This window comes from Triticum dicoccoides, chromosome 3B (genome assembly GCF_002162155.2).
Source record: "Triticum dicoccoides isolate Atlit2015 ecotype Zavitan chromosome 3B, WEW_v2.0, whole genome shotgun sequence".
Lineage (NCBI taxonomy): Eukaryota > Viridiplantae > Streptophyta > Magnoliopsida > Poales > Poaceae > Triticum > Triticum dicoccoides.
The window spans coordinates 453,537,055-453,555,913 of NC_041385.1; the positions used below are offsets into that span (position 1 = coordinate 453,537,055).

The window sequence follows — 18,859 nt, forward strand, 5'->3', positions numbered from 1 at the left end:
TCGTGAGTGTTGGTCCAACCTGTCAGCCGTCTGTGGTCACCAGGGGCAACTCTGGGCTGGCCTACCGGAAGTTTGGACAACCCGGTGTGCCCTGAGAACGAGATATGTGCAGCTCCTATCAGGATTTGTCGGCACATTCAGACGGCTTTGCTGGTCTTGTTTTACCATCATCGAAATGTCTTGTAAACCGGGATTCCGAGTCTGATCGGGTCTTCCTGGGAGAAGGAATATCCTTCGTTGATTGCGAGAGCTTATCATGGGCTAAGTTGGGACACCCCTGCAGAGTATAAACTTTCGAAAGCCGTGCCCGCGGTTATGTGGCAGATGAGAATTTGTTAATGTCCGGTTGTAGATAACTTGACACCATATCCGAATTAAAACGCATCAACCGCGTGTGTAGCCGTGATGGTCTCTTTTCGTCGGAGTCCGGAAAGTGAACACGGTTTTGGGTTATGTTTGACGTAAGTAGGAGTTCAGGATCACTTCTTGATCATTGCTAGCTTCACGACTGTTCCGCTTGCCCTCTTCTCGCTCTTATTTGCGTATGTTAGCCACCATATATGCTTAGTCGCTGCTGCAACCTCACCACTTTACCCCCTTCCTTTCCCATTAAGCTTTGCTAGTCTTGATACCCATGGTAATGGGATTGCTGAGTCCTCGTGGCTCACAGATTACTACAACAACAGTTGCAGGTACAGGTTATGCGATGATCATGACGCGAGAGCGATGTTTGCTTGTTTTGGAGTTCTTCTTCTACTTCTTCTTCGATCAGGGGATAGGTTCCAGGTCGGCAGCCTGGGATAGCAGGGTGGATGTCGTTTGAGCTTCTGTTTGTGGTTCATCCGTAGTCGGATATTGTTCTCATGTATGATATATTGTTGTATTCGTGTGGCATTGTATGCCTTATGTATGTATCCCTATCTATTATGTAATGTTGATGCAATGATATCCACCTTGCAAAAGTGTTTCAATATGCGGGTCTATCCTGGATGGGACCTTCGAGTTCCTCTTGGATAGGGTCGCATATTGGGCGTGACATCCAGGCTGGGATTCCGCCCCTAGAGTAATCCCTATTCTCTGCAATATGTTGAACTAAATGAGTATATTAGCGCCCTTGTTTGCTATATATAGATGCTGTTTGGATTGCAGCCGTAAGCTGCCTTGCCAATATATTGGCGCTGACCAGCTGTGTAGGCCTCTTTTTGGATTGTAACCAATTTTTTGGCTTTGCCCCGATTATGTGCCAACTTCCCGTCTACTTATGTACTATTTTTACTCACGTGCTGGCTCGCCAGCGGCGACAAATTTGTTCGCCAATAATTTGGCGTCACCAATTTTGGCGTGGCTAGTACGGGCGTCATCCAAACACACCCATAGTCTTAGTCTCCAAAATACTCCAACTCTTGGTTTACTAAAATATATAGTATATGCCCCCCTCCCTCTATAACTTGTTGAGAGTACCAAATTAAGGAAAGCAAACACAACCGAGGGTGCCAAATTAACTAATCAGAATGCTCCCAGGTGGGTTTATACTTCAGAAAAAATACGCAGAGGAGGACTGGGAGATTGATAGCAATTGTAGAAAGCACTACGAGCTATACACATGGGGAGCATTCAGTATATATATAGAGAGAGATACATGAAATCGCTAACCCTACATTACAAGTTGGAGGCTGGATCTCCATTCTCCAAGGCTTAGAGTCCAACAGAATAGATCCACATTACATGTGTATATACATACAGATTCAGTGACATTTCTAACCCTACACATTGGAACTTTGGAAGCTGGATCTCCATGGCTTTTAGATGCCAAGTGATCGATCTGCAGTACATGTTACACAGGGCCATTGCCTTGTCCTACGCACCGGACTATAAGAAAGTAGTACTATATATACAGAGATATTCAGTGACACTTCCAACCCTACATTTTTGAATTCGGAAGCTGAGATCTCCAAGGCTTAGGGTAGGTGACAATGGATCTATCCACAGGCCACAATACATGCATGTTACTTTTTTTTTGCTATCATACATGCATGTTACATGGGGCCATCGCCCTGTCCTACGTACCGGACTCCATCGCGTCCAACGTTCGGCTCGTGTTTGCCCCCGTCTCACCTTGCCGAGGGACAATTGCGGTTGAGCCACTGTTGCTCATTTCAGTAGCGCGCCGCCTCTGGCTCTCCTCTTCCCTCTCGCTTATGTCTCTGAAGTGGGCATGAGGCCAGAAACCTGTGGCCATTGGGTGGATTATGGTTGTTTGTTACATCAAATTCAGCAAGCACACATTAGCTTGTATCGACAGACAAAGCAACGGAAAGTGCAGTTTCATAATTGCAAAATTAAAATAAATTGGTGTAGTCTGTTTCCGGAATATAGCCAAACATATGGTTCTAGTCAACTTATTTTCCTTCAAGATCTAAGATTTGGTATTTGTGAAATACGATTATACAACATTTAGGGCCTTTTTAGTCACAAGATTATGGAAAGATAGGCATACGAAAGACACATAAATAGAATATGAATCCATGTGTAAAGCAGAGGAGTTAAAAACACAATCTTGTGAGCATGGATGTTCAAGAGTAGGAAGAAAAGTATATGAATAGTAATAAAGACAACCAAATTAAAGTCAAATCACATGAAAAGTATATAATTAGGATGTTATCGTCCCACTAAAGACCTTCATCTCGTACTTCATAGGTAATCCAATAAATTGTAAAATTAGTGTATTTTTCATTTAAGCAGACACTGAAAGACATTTCCTCCATTTCACTAAACCAAGAGGTTTGCTTTATTACACCCGAGCATGGTGTAGCGGCTTCTACACTTCACTCCATAACGTTTTCTACAACATGTTACTGATACGTGCCACTTTATTTTGTTTTAAGGAGGAGAAAAGAACTAAATAAGAATATCAACATGTTTCTTGTGCAACAAGTGACTTATTTAAACCCATGGCTTCATGGGATATTTTCCCCCATGCATTTGTCTTCTACATTTTGTATTAGGTTGATTCTCCAACATATTTATGTTGCATCCAAGACAAGGTAATGCGATTTCTCCACTATTTTGTATTTTTAGATGTTACTTGATTCTTTTGTAAAACAATTTCTTGAATAAACATCATTGGAATTTATTTCCCTCATGGGTAGTTGTCCATAAACAAACATTTTTATTGAATTTCATCAACATATTGCCTACACCTAATTTGTTGTGGACTTTGATAACCAGCAAACATCGGATTTTCAAGCATGGCAAAAAGAACATTTTTATGACAATTTATGTTGTGAGGATGGTAATTTCTTTTATCAAGCATTTTTGTTAAATATTTCCCTTTGTTTTAGAATCGTGCAATAACTTTCCTATATGCATGGATCCGTTGTGGGGTCGATGTCTTAAAGGGTAGCTAGCATTTTCCCGGTGTTCATTGTACTTTAATTGTTCATACTAGGTACACGTATTACTCTTCTGTTTTGATGTGTCTTAAATTCTTAAAAGATGTGCCGCAAATTTTCCCTCAAAAAAAAGTGTCTCAAATTCACACAAACACATCAAATCTAACGGCATAATCAGCTTGACTATATTGTGGCTCAATTTTTTTAGCTAGTTGTAACAACCCAGATGTAATGCATGAGATTTGTCAACCATAATTATAAACTATGTTGGATGCCATGATCATTTTGTTGTGCCATTGCCATATTCATGATTCATACATCATGATCATATTGTTATGTTGCATTTTTGCATCCTTGTTGTGTTGCATTTTGTATGGTATTGTCATCGTGGCCCCCCTCCTTCATCTCCATTTGTTTTGCTTCTTCATCAATCCATCAAGATACTTCCTCAAGTGCAAACCTTCACCTCACTCTTCCTTCTTTGAATTTTGGCTTTTATTCCGAGTGACATCTTTCTGGTCCAGAAAAATGTCCAACCTTTTCCTATAAATATTAGACCATGCCAATAACCACTCCTCCAAGTTTCAGCAATTTTGGAGATGTTCTGGACAGAGGGGCACAACTACTTGGCAACCTGATTAGTTGGTATGGGCAAATTAGACGGCATCACAGACCGTGGTGAGGTCTACGAGGGTCACTCCAGCTACTTGGCAACCTGATTGGGGAGTCACTTGTGGACCTCGCCCCAGTCCATTTGCGTTGCCACCAGCGGGATTTCAAGACCCAAGTACACGCATCCATTTTCCCTTCTGCCCTTTATGTTTGCCTTTCCTTGAAGCTCTCAATTGTCTCCATGATGGCTTCTCCTGCTCTATTTCAACTAGATCATCTTGTACACCGTCGTCTGAGATGATTTGGACATATACAATGCAGGTCTTCAGAAGCTCCGTGTGCAGTAGAAGATTAAAGTGTGCTGATAATGTCAAGAGTGGCCGGGGTAGAACAAACTTGACAGGAGAGGAGTTCGTAAAGAGACGGAATGTCACCAAAGAACTAGCCATGGACAGGGGTGCGTGGAAGTTAGCTATCCACGTGCCAGGACCATTACTAGGTTTCGTGATCTTAATTGTTTCAACTCTAGCTACCCCAATTTATTTGGGCTGGAATACTTTGTTGTTGTTGTTGTTGTACATTTTAATCTGCACTGTAGACTTACATAGAGATTTTAAAACCCTTATAGAGAGGGTGTGCCAAAGTATAGTACTTCAACTAAACAAGAAATCTTACAATGCTCCCAAATTATTAAGGGTTGTCCATTAATATTGATCTAAGGCTAGGAACTTCTTCTTTGAAAAGGAGGCTGAAACCCTCTAGTGGCTAGGATGGTGTACTACTTTGTACTAGAAGGTAAGAGGTAACTTTGGCTATGGCTAAACAAGTTTATTGCACACTTGTGCCGAGGTGCAAGAAATGTATTCGTTAAACATATTGTGTCAACATAGGTATACAAAAGACTCGTTGAGCAACACTACAAATATGGCTATGCAATTTGATTAGAAATATAAGATAGATATGCAATTTTAAAGTATGAAAAAACAACATAATAATCATTGTCATTTAGATGTTAGTTTAAGACGTTTATTAAACGTGCATATGTTAAATTACTTGGTATGGCTATGCAATCAAGCATGACACTTGTGGACAGAATGCATCTATTCAGACCAATTAACTGGAACATTATCAAGATTCCATGGTGAGATAAGGTGGAGCCTCTTTAAAAAGCTCAACTAAATGGATGAATAGTACTGTTAACGGAATTTTTTTTCTCTTCTTATTGTTTTTCTATTCTTCACTTTTTCTATGCACCAAAGAGGGCCTTGACATGTAACTGAAAGTCCTTAGTCCTGATATGAAATACTCCAGATGCACCAAGAGTCCAGAAGAAGTATACCTTTGTCATCAGAGGGTGGTGGAAAGAACTGCAGGTAGCAAACAGACGCAACCACCATTCCTTCATGGACATGACAAACCTCGTCAGCAGCGAAGAGAGTTTGGAGATTTCCCGGAAAAAAAGAAATAGAAAAGAAAAATGAAGAGTTCAGAGATAACAAAGAATAGGCGCGAGCTTCTGACCAAGGATGCCGCCCGCGAAGACGTCCTGCCAATGGTGCCAGTAGTCATCTACCCGCGAGATGGCGATGACGGCGGCGAGCAGGAGAGGCAGGATGACGACGCACAGCTTGGCGACGTGCCCTCGTCGGTCGAAGACGGTGATCTTCCCGGCGAGGTACCACGACAGGAACCCCAGGCCGGCAAAGGACCCTGCGCCACCGCACGACCACAAGATTAATTAGTAGCCATCGAGCACACAGAACAGAACAGCACACGTAGAAAAACCATACTGACACACTGTTATGTTGCTGGCATCGGTTTGTGACAGTAACGGTGCATCTGATGAATCTAATGAAGTGAGTGGCGTAATGGAGTCATACAGGAAGAGTGGCCACTTGGGAAGCTCTTGTGGCCTTCTTTAATCACGCTAGCGTCGCCGTGGCATATGACTGCTGTGGTAATGTTGTCGTACACCTGGACAACAAAGGGGCCAGTCTAAGTTTGGGTTGCAAGCAAAGGGATATCTGAAGCTCACTTGGAGTTTGTGAGTAAGCTGTAAAATTCAGAGAAATCCGAGTGATTGTTATTGTTACAGCATACAGCGATTCCATCAGGGAAGCAGCGCCAGAAGAAGTTGGGTCGCGGACGGCCCACGGCGTTCTTGATCGCATCCGTCAGGACGCCGGTGATCAGCACAGAAAACAGAATACCTGCTTGTTCAATTGAGGCGCATCAGAAGGAAACCAAGAGGATATAATCGAGACTTGTTTTTTTCTGAGCACTGCATTTTCATTAACAACTTGGGGGAAACTACATAAACAAAGTACCAATTGTAGCATGGTGCAAATCATACGCATTCCTCCTCCAGATGTAGATGGCGATGAAAATGAGCATAGGTGCAATGACAGCAACGATCTGCGTGAAAAAAAATAAGTTTCAAGCTCAGGAGATGCATTCTTCCTAATTTAAATGACAGAGTAAACATGTGGGAGAGGCGCACGCACCGGCACGGTCCAGACCGGGACGGTGTTGCTCTTCATGGGGTATCTGAGGTCCGCGATCATGCCTTCGCCGACGAAGCGGTGGAACGGCTCTATGGCGTTGAGGACACCTTCCATGGCGATCAGGAGGAGCAGCGCAACCCAGTCGTAGGTGTGCAACCTGACGATCCTGGCACCATGAGACTGCATCATGGCGAAGGGGAACGGGCACGCCGGAGCATTGGTACACGCCGGCGCCTGCATCTCAGCCTCTCCTCTGTCTCTGTCGATCTAACACTACTTATCCGTTCTAGTGAATGCAGGAGTAGAGACAGTGATGTTAGCGTATTTGCTCTCGACTCCGGACTCTTCCGTTTTCTTTTATTCCGTTGTGGGGCGGCCCTTGTTTATAGCACACAGAATGGAGGACTTGAAGACGACTGGCAGTTGCGAGGAAAATTTCGAACTCGGCTATGTACTTATGTCCTTATATTTTTGTAGACCACAAGATTTAAATGACTGACTGGGAATCTGCACGGAGTTGACTGACTTGCTGCACCGCGTTTGGACAGCGACTGCAAACCGCGTTCTACGCGGTACCCACTAGGTCCACTACCAGTTATATATGTACTGCTTGCTTGCATTTCTATGCAATGGCAATGGCAGAATCAAATCGTGCTCTCAGGTCCTTGAAAATTTTATCACCAGTAAGTACTAGCTGACCTGTACCCGCGGATCTGAGAAACTACTACTAGTGTACCAATTCCAGCTTGAGAAGAACCAGCGATTTAGAAACGAAAACTGAAATAACAATTAGTGCCAATTCTACACATCACTGCCAGCGGACCTGAGAAAATACTAAACTCATCTTCGGTAGTACCCGCGGATCTGAGAAGTAATCATCTTCAGTATGACGGTATCCAGTTTGAGAAGCAACCATCTTCAGTATGTATGACAGTATCCAGTTTGAGAAGCAACCATTTTAGGTACTCCCTTTCTCTCAGTTTATAGGGCGTGCGCATACCCTTAGGTCGTCAATTTAACCAACCTAACATAGGGTGTGCGCATACCCTTAGGTCGTCAATTTGACCAACCTAACACAAGTCATATATTACAAAAAATATATCAATATAAACTTGAGATGTTCTACTTTCAAAAAGTATAATTTTTGTGCTATATAGTTTATATTAGAGTGATAAAATTGACAACCTAGATATATGCATAGGACTGAGACGGAGGGAGTATCTGAGAAACAACTAGCACTAATTCCAGTTTGAGAAGCAGTACCTTTAGACCATTTTCCAGGAAAACCTTGTAGGATAGGCCAATGGAACCAAAAACTGAAGAAACACTTTGAATGTCAGATTTGTGGGCTTTACCCTCCCCGAAGGAAAGGAGCCCTTTCAGAAATTCTCGATGGCCCCGGAGGGCCAAAAAGGGGGTTTGGAAATAGTTTTCAACCAGCAATTGACGCGCCTCGGTATAACCTCACTAGCTGCGTCATTGCCCCAAGCGCAAAGATGTCTTCTCCCGTCCGCCCATCGCCCCATCTTATACCCGGCCACCCCTCGCGCTCTTTCCCCCGCAACCGATGTGATACAAAACTAACACAACCCCCCTGCACGGAGCAAAACAGACCGACTCAATTAATTAGGAGGAGCGGGCGGGCCAGCAATCCTTGTTGGGCCATGCCTTCCCCTGGCCCATGCAAACCGGGGAGCCCAGCCAGAAGGCAGGTGATCCGGAGTCTCCTCCTCTGCGCTGCGCTTCTCTGCTTCTTTCTTCTTCCTCCTCCCGCAAGCCGACCTACGCCTCTGTACGCTCGGCGAGCCCGAGAAAAGTGCGGGATGAAGACGAGGTCGCAGACCACCCCGAAGCCACTCAATACGGTGCGGCTGCCCCCCGTGGAGAGCCCCCGCGCGAGGCCGAGGCCGAAGCCGAAGCCGAAGCCGAGGCCGGAGACGCGGAAGAAGGGGGCCCTCGGCGACCTCCGACGCCCCAAGAAGCCCCCCACCGCCTTCTTCTATTTCATGTATGTCCAATTATTCTTCTGTAGTTGATCTCTTCTCCACTAACTGGCGACTGCTCTGTTGAGAAGCAATTGGGATGCGGTATTAGGGGTTTCTCCGGCTTCTCGGCTGGTTTGCTCGCTCGCACTAGTTAGGATATTTCAGCTTTAGGGATTGCCCGGAGTTCTGTTGCGAAACTTCGAATCGATGCGCGCCTTAGTGCTGCCCTGGCAATATGGTGGTCTTCTCAAGATGTTTATCTCAGTCTCGGCCTCTCGGGGGTACATTTGCTTGCTCTCTAGTCGATGGCTCCGCGCGCTGTTGTAGCCTGTGCAACCTGTGTTCTCCTTTTCCTTCTACAAAATAGTTGTGCAGCCATGTTTAAACCTATGTTTACTGTCAATGGGAACTGTTTGCTTTTGTTTTCGTATCTTGCTCCAAGCCTCCAAGTAAGTGATAAGTGATAACCGTGGCCTGAACCATCCCTTTTCATAGGCTAGAGGCAGTTTATTTTTCGATCCCAAGTTCACAACTGAGAGACCATCGGATTCTGCTATGTCATTAACAAAGTGTTCATACTACACAATGCGCGATATGCAGCACCTTTATTTCTTATCTGATTGGCATAATGGACTCGCTGAAGTTATTGGCTTATCGTGCTCGGTTCAGAGTAGCACCGGAAATGGTTAATCACTAATGTATAAACAAAAATGTACTATGTGCTGTTGACTTATCCGAATGTTGATGTTCCAAAATGCTTCAAGTACTGACAAAGAATAACTGCTCCTCGCAACTAAAGAATAGCTGATCCTCGCAAGAAAAGATTAACTGCAATAGGAGTATAGGACATTGTCGCTGCACCATATAAATGTTTTCTGCTTCATCCAGTCATCATTGTTCAATATACTGATTGATTTTCCTTTGGGTTCTTCACATGGCTTTAGGTGTAACACAAATACCAAACTTCCTTCCTGCTGTCCTGGTGTTGAACATTGATCTATCATGAACATAATGATTGCGGGGATAAACAATATTCCTCTGTCCATCGTAAACTGTTAACCAGGGCACCAGGCTAAAATGATCAAATAAATAACAAAACTGCTGTAAATACGATCTTGAATATACATTTGCATCCGACACGGAGATCAATTGGTTTAACAATGCTGGAAGACTGCGTCGGACGGTGGCTGGAGTGCATCGGACATAAATCGTACATGGATGTGACGTACTCATAGCAGCGTTCAATAAATAATGCAAACATGCTGTGGTATCCAGCAACATTTGAATAGTTGATGCGATTTGTGTTGCCAAACACCTATCTCGGTCTTGGTGCGATCACAGATTGCATGCCTCACTACATGTCTGATTTCATAGCACTCCTTATGTTCCACGTTTTTGTATTATAATTGTTTAATTAATCGTCTAATTAGAAATATCTGTAGGCAAACGTAGGTTTTTCTTCACAAGAACCCAGTTCATTTCCGTGGGGATCAAGAAAGAATACTGTGTTCCAAATGGGGCCTTAATGTTCTCTACATTTATATGATCATTTCACTGCCCTGGTTAAGATGTTTCATCTCTTGCACTGAACCAATTTTACTGAAGCTGTTATATTCTCTTGAAGGGAGGATTTCCGGAAAACGTTTCAGGTAGAAAATCCAAGTGTAAAAGCAATGCAGGATGTAAGTTTCCATGTTTCCATCATTTAAATTTGAAGCTTCAAGTTGGCCTTCTTAGTCGTGTAATGTAATATACCTTTCACTGCAGGTAGGGAAGGCATGCGGCGAGAAATGGAATAAAATGGCATTTGAGGTTGGTATTTTCCCTCCGATAGCCTGATGATGTCTGTTAGGTAGCTAGTCACCACACCATCTTGCTGCCTGGTAGTATAATATGGTTGATAGCAATATATGAAGCGGAAATGTAGTTTGGTTTCTTTGATGATTCACTTATTTCTGTTTTGTTATGGGAAATCAATAGAAGCTTCTTTCTCAAATCATGAAATGCAAGACCTTGCCTTGATATTTTATTCAGCAAGATTGAAATTTCACAACGTCCTTTTCTGCCTGCCCCTTGTACCTTGTCGATGTGCCTAGTAGCTAGATCAATTTCATTGCTTATCCCAATCCAGAGAAACAGCTGAAGGGATGCACTGACAATGGTTGTAGGTTTAAGAGTGGAAGTTTCATGACCTGTATACTCAAAATTGATTTTGTAGGATGTAAGCTAAGATTCCTATTGATGATGGTACACTATGGTACACTCACAACGTCCTTTTCTGCCTGCCCCTTGTACCTTGTCGATGTGCCTAGTAGCTAGATCAATTTCATTGCTTATCCCAAATTCCCAATCCAGAGAAACAGCTGAAGGGATGCACTGACAATGGTTGTAGGTTTAAGAGTGGAAGTTTCATGACCTGTATACTCAAAATTGATTTTGTAGGATGTAAGCTAAGATTCCTATTGATGATGGTACACTATTGCACATTTACTATGGTTTACAATTTGATTAGTAGGTTTATCGTTTCTATTTAGCTGGCTACACTTAAAAAATTTGAAGTCCCTACCTGTAGCCAGTTCTACACATATGAATCCACTTAACATTGATGATGGTAATGACCTATCTTTGCTAATACCGATCATATTATTGTGAAATTTCTCATTTAGGAAATGTAATTTGACACATAATTATTTAGCAGTTATGTCTTCTCGTTGACTTGTGTAAGACCACATTACATAATTTTGGTAGAATTATAAGGCATGTACAATGGTCGATAAGGTAGTCTTATCTTAAACCTTGCATGTAATTTAGAGATGACAAAAAAACATGTCTACAATGGGTCATCTCTTAGCCTTATCTTCAATAACTAGTTATTCCTAAAAACGTGGTGAGACATATTGTGCTAAGAGATCATCTCTTGCCTTCTTATGATTTCTCTCTCCCCCACCTCATCATTTATCCTACGTGGCATTGCAAAGATAGAACCATTGTACATGCCCTAAACCGTCTTCTAACTGTAAAAGATCTATTCAAATTTATGCTTACAAAAGGAAAATATGTTGCCAAAACTGCTAGACAATACATTATGCTTCATATCCTGCTGATGTTAACATTTTCACCTTGTTCATTGCACCAGGAAAAGGTGAAGTATTATGATCTAGCTACCGAGAGGCGTGCTGAGTTTGAGAAGGCGATGGCTCAATATAACAAGAAAAAGGTGTCTGTTGTACATGTATGTGCATATTTTATCCTATTTTTCGTTCATCTGATCATTTTTTATCCTACTTCATGTAGATGAACGGTGAATTGTCTGAAGAATCAGAGTAGAAGTGAACATTGGGTTCTGTTGATGCCACAAGTTAACTGGATGAATCATTCAATTGTATATTACATGCCTGAACATTGTATGAATTCTATTATCTATAGATGGCTGGAATTCTATACACCGAAATGTAACGTCAGTGTTACAATGACTCACTTCAGTCTCATATTGGCGCTATTCACCGGAACGGCCGAACCAGTGTGTTATGGGCAGTACGTTTACTGTTTCCGAGTGACATTTCAATAGCTGTAAATCTTAATCATAAGTCGGGCTCTCGTACACATTAATTAAACAGTAAACTTGTTTTTTTATATGACAATATCCTACTGGTTGACAACTAAAGTAAAGGTACTATGAGTGTGAAAATGTCAATAACGACTCCGTGGCCCAATGGATAAGGCGCTGGTCTACGAAACCAGAGATTCTGGGTTCGATCCCCAGCGGAGTCGTTTTTCTTTTTTTAATACAGTTTTGTTCGTTCCATTTTGGTATTTCGGATGCAGTTTCGTTTTTCTTTTGGGAGTGTCTAACTATCATACGTCTGTTTTTCAAAGTGGTTTAGGTTGTTTTTTAGTCCAGTCATTTGATGACATGTGGCGTCATTTGTTTTTTCAGCCCAACTCTCGAATGAAAGAAAAGCGATTGTTTTCGTTTCACTTTCAGGTCGAATTCCCCTTCCCCCCTCTCGACCTTCTAATGGGCCGGGTTTGCAGATATAGTTCACGGACCCAAAAAAAACAGGCAAAAACGCAATCCACCAAGAAAGTTGTGTAGCTCGCCAAACCAAGCAGCTGGGCATCAGCTCACGACAGCTCCCCATGGTTGAACCACTCAGATACGGTTCCAAATTCAGTAAAAAAAAGAAGAGAAAAAGGAATCTTACCTTATGATTCATGCAAAAAAAAGACACTTGGAAAAGAGAGAGATACCATAGTTGTTGCTGGCATTCCTATACAAAAAAGAAGACATATCATAAATTGCCACATCAGGTAAAAAACCAAAAATGAACTGACCTTGAGGAAATTAGCTCTATAGAAGATCAGTAAGTGCAGACTGACTAAGGTACTGAGGACACAAAAAGCTGAAGGGACAAATGGCTGAAAACTACATCTACAAAAAGCAGTAGGTGAAAACATGACTTCAAAACTGACCACCAGATAAAAACATGAAATACTAAAAAAAGGAAAAAAAATCAGCAATGCCAAAATGAGATTATCACCCTACTTTAGTTGGAGGGAAAAAAGGGTCATGCCATTTCAAAAAGCGAAATAACAAAGAAAAATTATCTGAGATACTGATTCATAAAAAAAACAGAAGGTTCAACTGACGAAATACTGATTCATGTAGCTTTAAAAGCTAAATAAATAACAAAACATCCACTGGATTACATATTGTTCAATCGACTGTAACAATAAAAAATATGAATGCGCACAGCCTCCTGACTAAACTGTAGCAACTCTTGATGATCATGATCAATTTGAACTCCTCAAAATGTGTTTCGCCTGATGGTGATTAGTACACCATCGCCAACACTAAGGTCCTTCTCAAACAGAAACTCCTTCCACTCCACTTTAAATTCAACTCGACTGTCCATGCAAGTCTTGTACACATGAGTGGTGATCCTCCCTATTTCCAGATGTATGCCAGCCAGACCATCCGCCGCAATCTGGAGACAGAAAACTACCTTGAAATGTATCATATTCCCACTAAACTTGAACCGAATATGGTATCATAACCCAAAAACTAAAAAAACACTGAACTTGAGCCGAATATGGTACCTATATTCCTTTAATTAAACGGAAACTAAAAAAGATAAATGACTAAACTGCCAAAACTGAACTGTGAGAAGTAGATGCTCCTACAGCCAACCTGGCGACTCCACACAATAATTATCAAGAAGTAAGCACTGAAAAAAAATCTAGGAGATAAACAGAAGTGACACAGTGAGCAAAAACACAGGGTCCGCAGAGTCATAACTGAACCGTGATGAGCTAAATGCTTCTCCTGAGAAGTAGTTCTAATAACCTGAAAACTGAAGACTGCCCACACACACCCTGATCTATAGTGATAACTAGTGATCTGAATAAGAAGCTAATGCATGGTTGCCACACTTGAACTGAAGACTGAAGAAAGAAATAGATTACTGAAGAACAATCCACTACGAAGATGACTGAAAATATTATAGGACAAGACTAAAATAATTTGCACTGGAAGAAAAATTCACTCAAAATGAAACACTGAAAAAAAAAAGACTAATGATAGAATTAACTGAAGACATTGACTGAAAAGGACAAGATTGAATAACAATGGGTAACAGAGAAACCTGAAATTGAAGGCAACCTAATGAAAAAAAGATTAACGATAGAATGAAAGACTGACAACATAGGACAAAATGAAACACGCCTACAGAAAACTGAGGATGAATTTCTTCACTGATTGAAGCACACACTACACATAACTGAACGCAAGCTAATTGGAGAACTGAAGAATAGAGAGAAACTGAATATGACTGAAAAAATTTAACGGAATATGACTGAAATTGTAGACTGAACTAAACTGAAGATTCACTGAAATTGTTAATTGAACTGAAGAGCTAATGACTGAATGAAAAATGAAAGAAAATATTACAATAATCTGAAGAAAATCTAAACAATGACCAAAGTTAATCACAACATAAAAGACTTACAAAAATAACTACACGACTGAAAACTGAATAACTATGGACATGTACTGAACCAATAAATACAGAAAAAGAATAAAGATTGATAACTGATACATGGGTGCCGATCCTTAGGGTTATTGACGACTAATAACTGAAAGATATTGATCCTTAGAGGGGTACTTATAACTAGCTCTGAAGACTAGGAACTGAAAACAAAGACTGAAGACTGTAGAAATGACACATAACTCTGAAACTACTTGCAAAAATAACTCTGAAACTGATGGAATGAACCATGAACCAAGTAAATGAAACAGACTGAAAACATAAAAGAGAGACTGAATATTCTCCAGTAGAAGATGACTAAACTGTTATTCTTTTTTCACAAACCTAAACGATGAATCAAACACCTATACAAAAACTGGTATTAATAACAGAAATAACAGAGGAAATTTACTATATATGAAAACTGAACTAGGGTGAGTAGATCTACCAGAATAAACAGAAGAAAATCCCTAAATATGAGAAAAATTGATGCCAAAATACTAAGAAAATGAACTAAAAATCGAAAATCAAATACATCTAGCAGAGAACTAAGATCTAAAACATAAAAACTTTAGGAAAATACATACAAAATGAATCTGAAGGAATCGAGAGGACTAACTGAAAAAGAGGAACCACATACACTACCTGTGGAACCACATACGCCTAGGAAATCCCCTACTTCCTCCCGAGAAAGGGAGGAGATGTTGGAGAAGGAGAGGAAGAGTTCGTCGGAGAGAGAAATGAGAGGAAATGAAAAAATAGGGAGAGGAAATGAAATATGTGAGCGTGTCTCCAAAGAAAGTTATGCTTGCCATCTCAGTCAACCTGAAACAAGACACAATGAAATTCCTTCTACACTCCTTGTCTTGTGTCACTAAAGCAGCACTGTTTGGCAGGCCCAACACAAAATGAAATGGATCAGTTGAAAATTACTTCTCTGAACCTACAAAAGATTAAAAGTGCCATTCATCAAGTACGTACAGCCACAAAAAATCCTGGAACAGATACAGAAATTTGGCAAATCAGCAAAAATGACTTTCATAAAAAGGGCACGGAACACACAGATTCACCGCATTTGCTAGCAATGCTGTCCTATACTATGGCATGAAATTGCTAGCCCAGCCGCAGAAAAACACTAGCTAGTGGACATAGGAGACGAAAAGATGATCACAACACATCAACAAACATGCCAGTCTAGAGAATATGTTCTCTTAAAATTAACTTAAAGCACCAGAAAAAAAGAGTTAGAAAAGCACTCTTGTAGAAGATATTGCCCAGATTCCTTAAAAAAACAGACACCAATCCACGGGATTTTTTTTTACAAAACCCACTAACTAGTGCCTCCTTGCCAACTAACAGATGTAGGATTAACTCTGCTTGACCAAAAAAAAGCAGGAAATCAATGAGACCACAAGCAACAGGAATATCCCCCTCGATGCTGTTGTTACTCCAACAAAGCACCTCACATTTTTGCTCCCAGATGCCATCAACTAATCATCAGCCTACACATCCACAAACTCAAGACTAGGCATGTTATTGCATCCGAATGGCTTGGAATTAACATCCGGGGCCATAGCACAGTGGGCTGACCGGTGACCGCAAATTTGAGTGCTTCTGCTTCATGAGCAACTCATGAATCAGAACACTAATCCTGACCCACAAAAGTAGAATTAACACATTCTGCATTCCTGTGCTATGGCATGAAATTGCTTGGTCGGCCGCACATAAACACCAAATCCTGACCCCCTACGAAGTGAATCTAACACTTACACACCTACAGAAAAAATGCACTAGATTCCCTTCGAAAATATGGATCGCCAGTACACACAAATTACTGATAAACGAGTACCCCCTACATAACACATAATCTGAAAAAGGGGGAAACATAGCTGAACGCACAGCCCCAGAAATTCGTGGGCGGAAAATCGAGCTCCATGGATCCAATGATCTAAAAATCGAGACGATGCTGAGATATCTCATGAAATTAGTGCAAGGACGATTAATCCCACACAACCAAAAAGGATCCGAGGGAGCGCCACTAACAGATACACGGAAATGAGCACAAAAACTGACAGAGAAATTACTCACATGAGAGGTGCGGAGTGGGGAAAAAAACAATCCGTACCTCCCACCCGACCGGCGCCGACGACTGATTCCGACCTCACCGGCGAACGCCGGGATTGACGGGAAAACGCCATCAGCCTCCTCTCGGTACCACTCTCCCTCTCCTTCCTCCTGCTACTCCGCGGCATCTAGACTCCCTCTTCCTAGGGCTGCTCGCCGGCACCTTCCCGCTCTCCATGACCTCTCGCCAGCCTCCTGCCAGCCCCTCGCCGCTGTTCGCCGACGGCCAGAAAGCGGATCCGGGTACAGACGGCCCCGTGCCCAGTCCATATTAGCCCAAACAAGAACTGAAAAGGCCCGGTACGCGCCACATAAGACTGACTGACTGACCGAGCAGCGCCAAGATTCGTGTGCATCCGACGGCCACAAAAACGGCCTAAAGCCAAATTAAAAACAGACGTCTGAAAATTAGTAAAACTGTTTCTTTTTTTATACAGTTTTGTTCGTTCTATTTTTGTATTTTGGGTGCAGTTTCATTCATAAAAAAATTCAAATACTATCAAATACAAAGTTTTATTTATGACATTGCCATCTACTATATGATGGCGCTTAACCTTCGGGTTAAGGTTATAAATAAGATCGTCACTCTTTCAATGGCCTTTTCGGTGAGCTGGATGTAAAAAGGTCACTGAAGGAAAACGCAAGGTTAATTGGGATAAAGTGTGCAAATCAAAACTCCACGGTGGCCTTGAGTCGTTTTTCATTTTTAATACAGTTTTGTTCGTTCAAATTTTGTATTCTGGGTGCAGTTTTGTTCTTAAAAAAAATCAAATACTATCAAATGCAAAGTTTTATTTATGACATTGCCATCTACTATATGATGGCGCTTAACCTTCGGGTTGAGGTTATAAATAAGATCAACGCTCTTTCGACGGGCTTTTCGGTGAGATGGATATGAAAAGGTCACTAAAGGAAAATGCAAGGTTAATTGGGATCAAGTGTGCAAATCAGAACTTCACGGTGGCCTTGTTGTCCTCGATCTGAAATAGTTCTCTTCTGCCCTTCGCATTTGTTGGCTTTGGGGAGAGCGGCTCACCAATGTCAAACCTAGGGTTGGCTTGGGAACCCTTGCGGCGTGCACAACCGAGACATCAAATACAATGTTTTATTTATGTCGTTGCCATTTATTATATGATGACGCTTAACCTTTCGTTGAGGTTATGAATAAGATCGACGCACTTCGACGGGCTTCTCGGTGGGCTAGATGTGACAAGGTCAGTGAAGGAAAATGCAAGGTTAATTGTGATCAAGTGTGCAAATCAAAACTTCACAGTGACCTTGTTGTCCTCAATCTGAAATAGTCCGCTTCTGCCCTTCACATTCATTGGCTTTGGGGAGAGTGTCACCCTTGTCAAACCTTGGGTTGGTTTGGGAAACCCTTGCGACCTACACGACCGAGACATCTTTGCGGCGGCCACAAGGGTTGTGGTGGGCGATGGTCTTCTCTTCACTTTCTAGGAATCGGCTTGGTTCAATGGTTGTGGCCGAAGGACATCGGTCCAAAAAGTTTATGATCTATCCAAAAGGAAGAATTGTTCGGTTCAGAAAGCACTTCTCAACAATTTTTGGGTCCCCCAGGTGAAGACCACTGAGAGCATCACGATTGACCATCTTAACTAATGTGTTACTTTCCGGGAGAAGCTCCCTCACTGCACCTCAAACCCGACATGACCGATACTATCTCTTGGAAGCTCACCAAAGACGACCACTGCTCTACGGACTACAATGTGCAATTTATTTGTTTAGTCGACTCGGATATGAGTAGGAATGTTTAGAGGATCTGGACTCCCCTAAGTGCAAGTTCTTCGCTTGGCTCGTCATCAATAATAGGATTTTGACGCTCATCGGTTACAAAAAAAAGGGATGGCCTAATTGCAACATCTGCCCCCTTTGCAAGCAAGTTCAGGAATCGACGACTCATCTTCTTTTTAAATGTCGCTACGTGATTAGAGTTTGGGGCATGATCAAAGCGTGGCTAGGTCTCCATGATGTCCATCCTCACGATTGAGCCATCGTCGACTATGTGAAGATTTGGTGGAGCACTATCGCATCTAGGATGACGCAATCGCGAAGGCCGCTAACCTCTCTTATGCTAATCATCTCATGAGAAATCTGGAAAGAGGGGAATGCTAGGGTATTCCATAACATTATGGTGCATGTTGGTGTTTTCGTCGCGAGAATCAAAGAAGAAGCGACGTTGTGGTGCCTTCTCGGTG

The 18,859-nt window shown here is 42.0% G+C and overlaps 2 protein-coding genes, 1 long non-coding RNA gene and 2 other non-coding genes across 5 annotated transcripts; 2 read left to right on the plus strand and 3 right to left on the minus strand.

Moving 5' to 3' along the window:
- Positions 1-1,980: 1,980 nt before the first annotated feature.
- Positions 1,981-7,325, minus strand: LOC119276480 (lipid phosphate phosphatase 2-like). Its single transcript, XM_037557546.1, has 7 exons — positions 6,509-7,325; positions 6,332-6,419; positions 6,105-6,214; positions 5,885-5,978; positions 5,526-5,714; positions 5,344-5,403; positions 1,981-2,229 (listed from the first exon to the last, which is right to left on the minus strand). The coding sequence occupies exons 1-7, from the start codon at positions 6,746-6,748 to the stop codon at positions 2,060-2,062; spliced, it is 951 nt and encodes a 316-aa protein (XP_037413443.1). The 5' UTR covers positions 6,749-7,325; the 3' UTR covers positions 1,981-2,059.
- Positions 7,326-7,855: 530 nt separating this feature from the next.
- On the minus strand, positions 7,856-8,006 carry LOC119282867. The gene has a single exon (XR_005138906.1). It is a non-coding gene; the product is annotated as a U4 spliceosomal RNA (small nuclear RNA).
- Positions 8,007-8,108: 102 nt separating this feature from the next.
- On the plus strand, positions 8,109-11,979 carry LOC119276481 (high mobility group B protein 14-like). The gene is made up of 5 exons (XM_037557547.1): positions 8,109-8,516; positions 10,118-10,175; positions 10,261-10,305; positions 11,630-11,710; positions 11,788-11,979. Exons 1-5 carry the CDS (start codon positions 8,173-8,175, stop codon positions 11,818-11,820), a joined length of 561 nt encoding a protein of 186 aa, XP_037413444.1. The 5' UTR covers positions 8,109-8,172; the 3' UTR covers positions 11,821-11,979.
- A 212-nt stretch (positions 11,980-12,191) lies between these two features.
- TRNAR-ACG lies at positions 12,192-12,264 on the plus strand. Its single transcript has one exon. It is a non-coding gene; the product is annotated as a tRNA-Arg (tRNA).
- Positions 12,265-13,101: 837 nt separating this feature from the next.
- On the minus strand, positions 13,102-16,907 carry LOC119276483. The gene is made up of 2 exons (XR_005136634.1): positions 16,645-16,907; positions 13,102-13,481 (listed from the first exon to the last, which is right to left on the minus strand). It is a non-coding gene; the product is annotated as an uncharacterized LOC119276483 (long non-coding RNA).
- Positions 16,908-18,859: the final 1,952 nt, after the last annotated feature.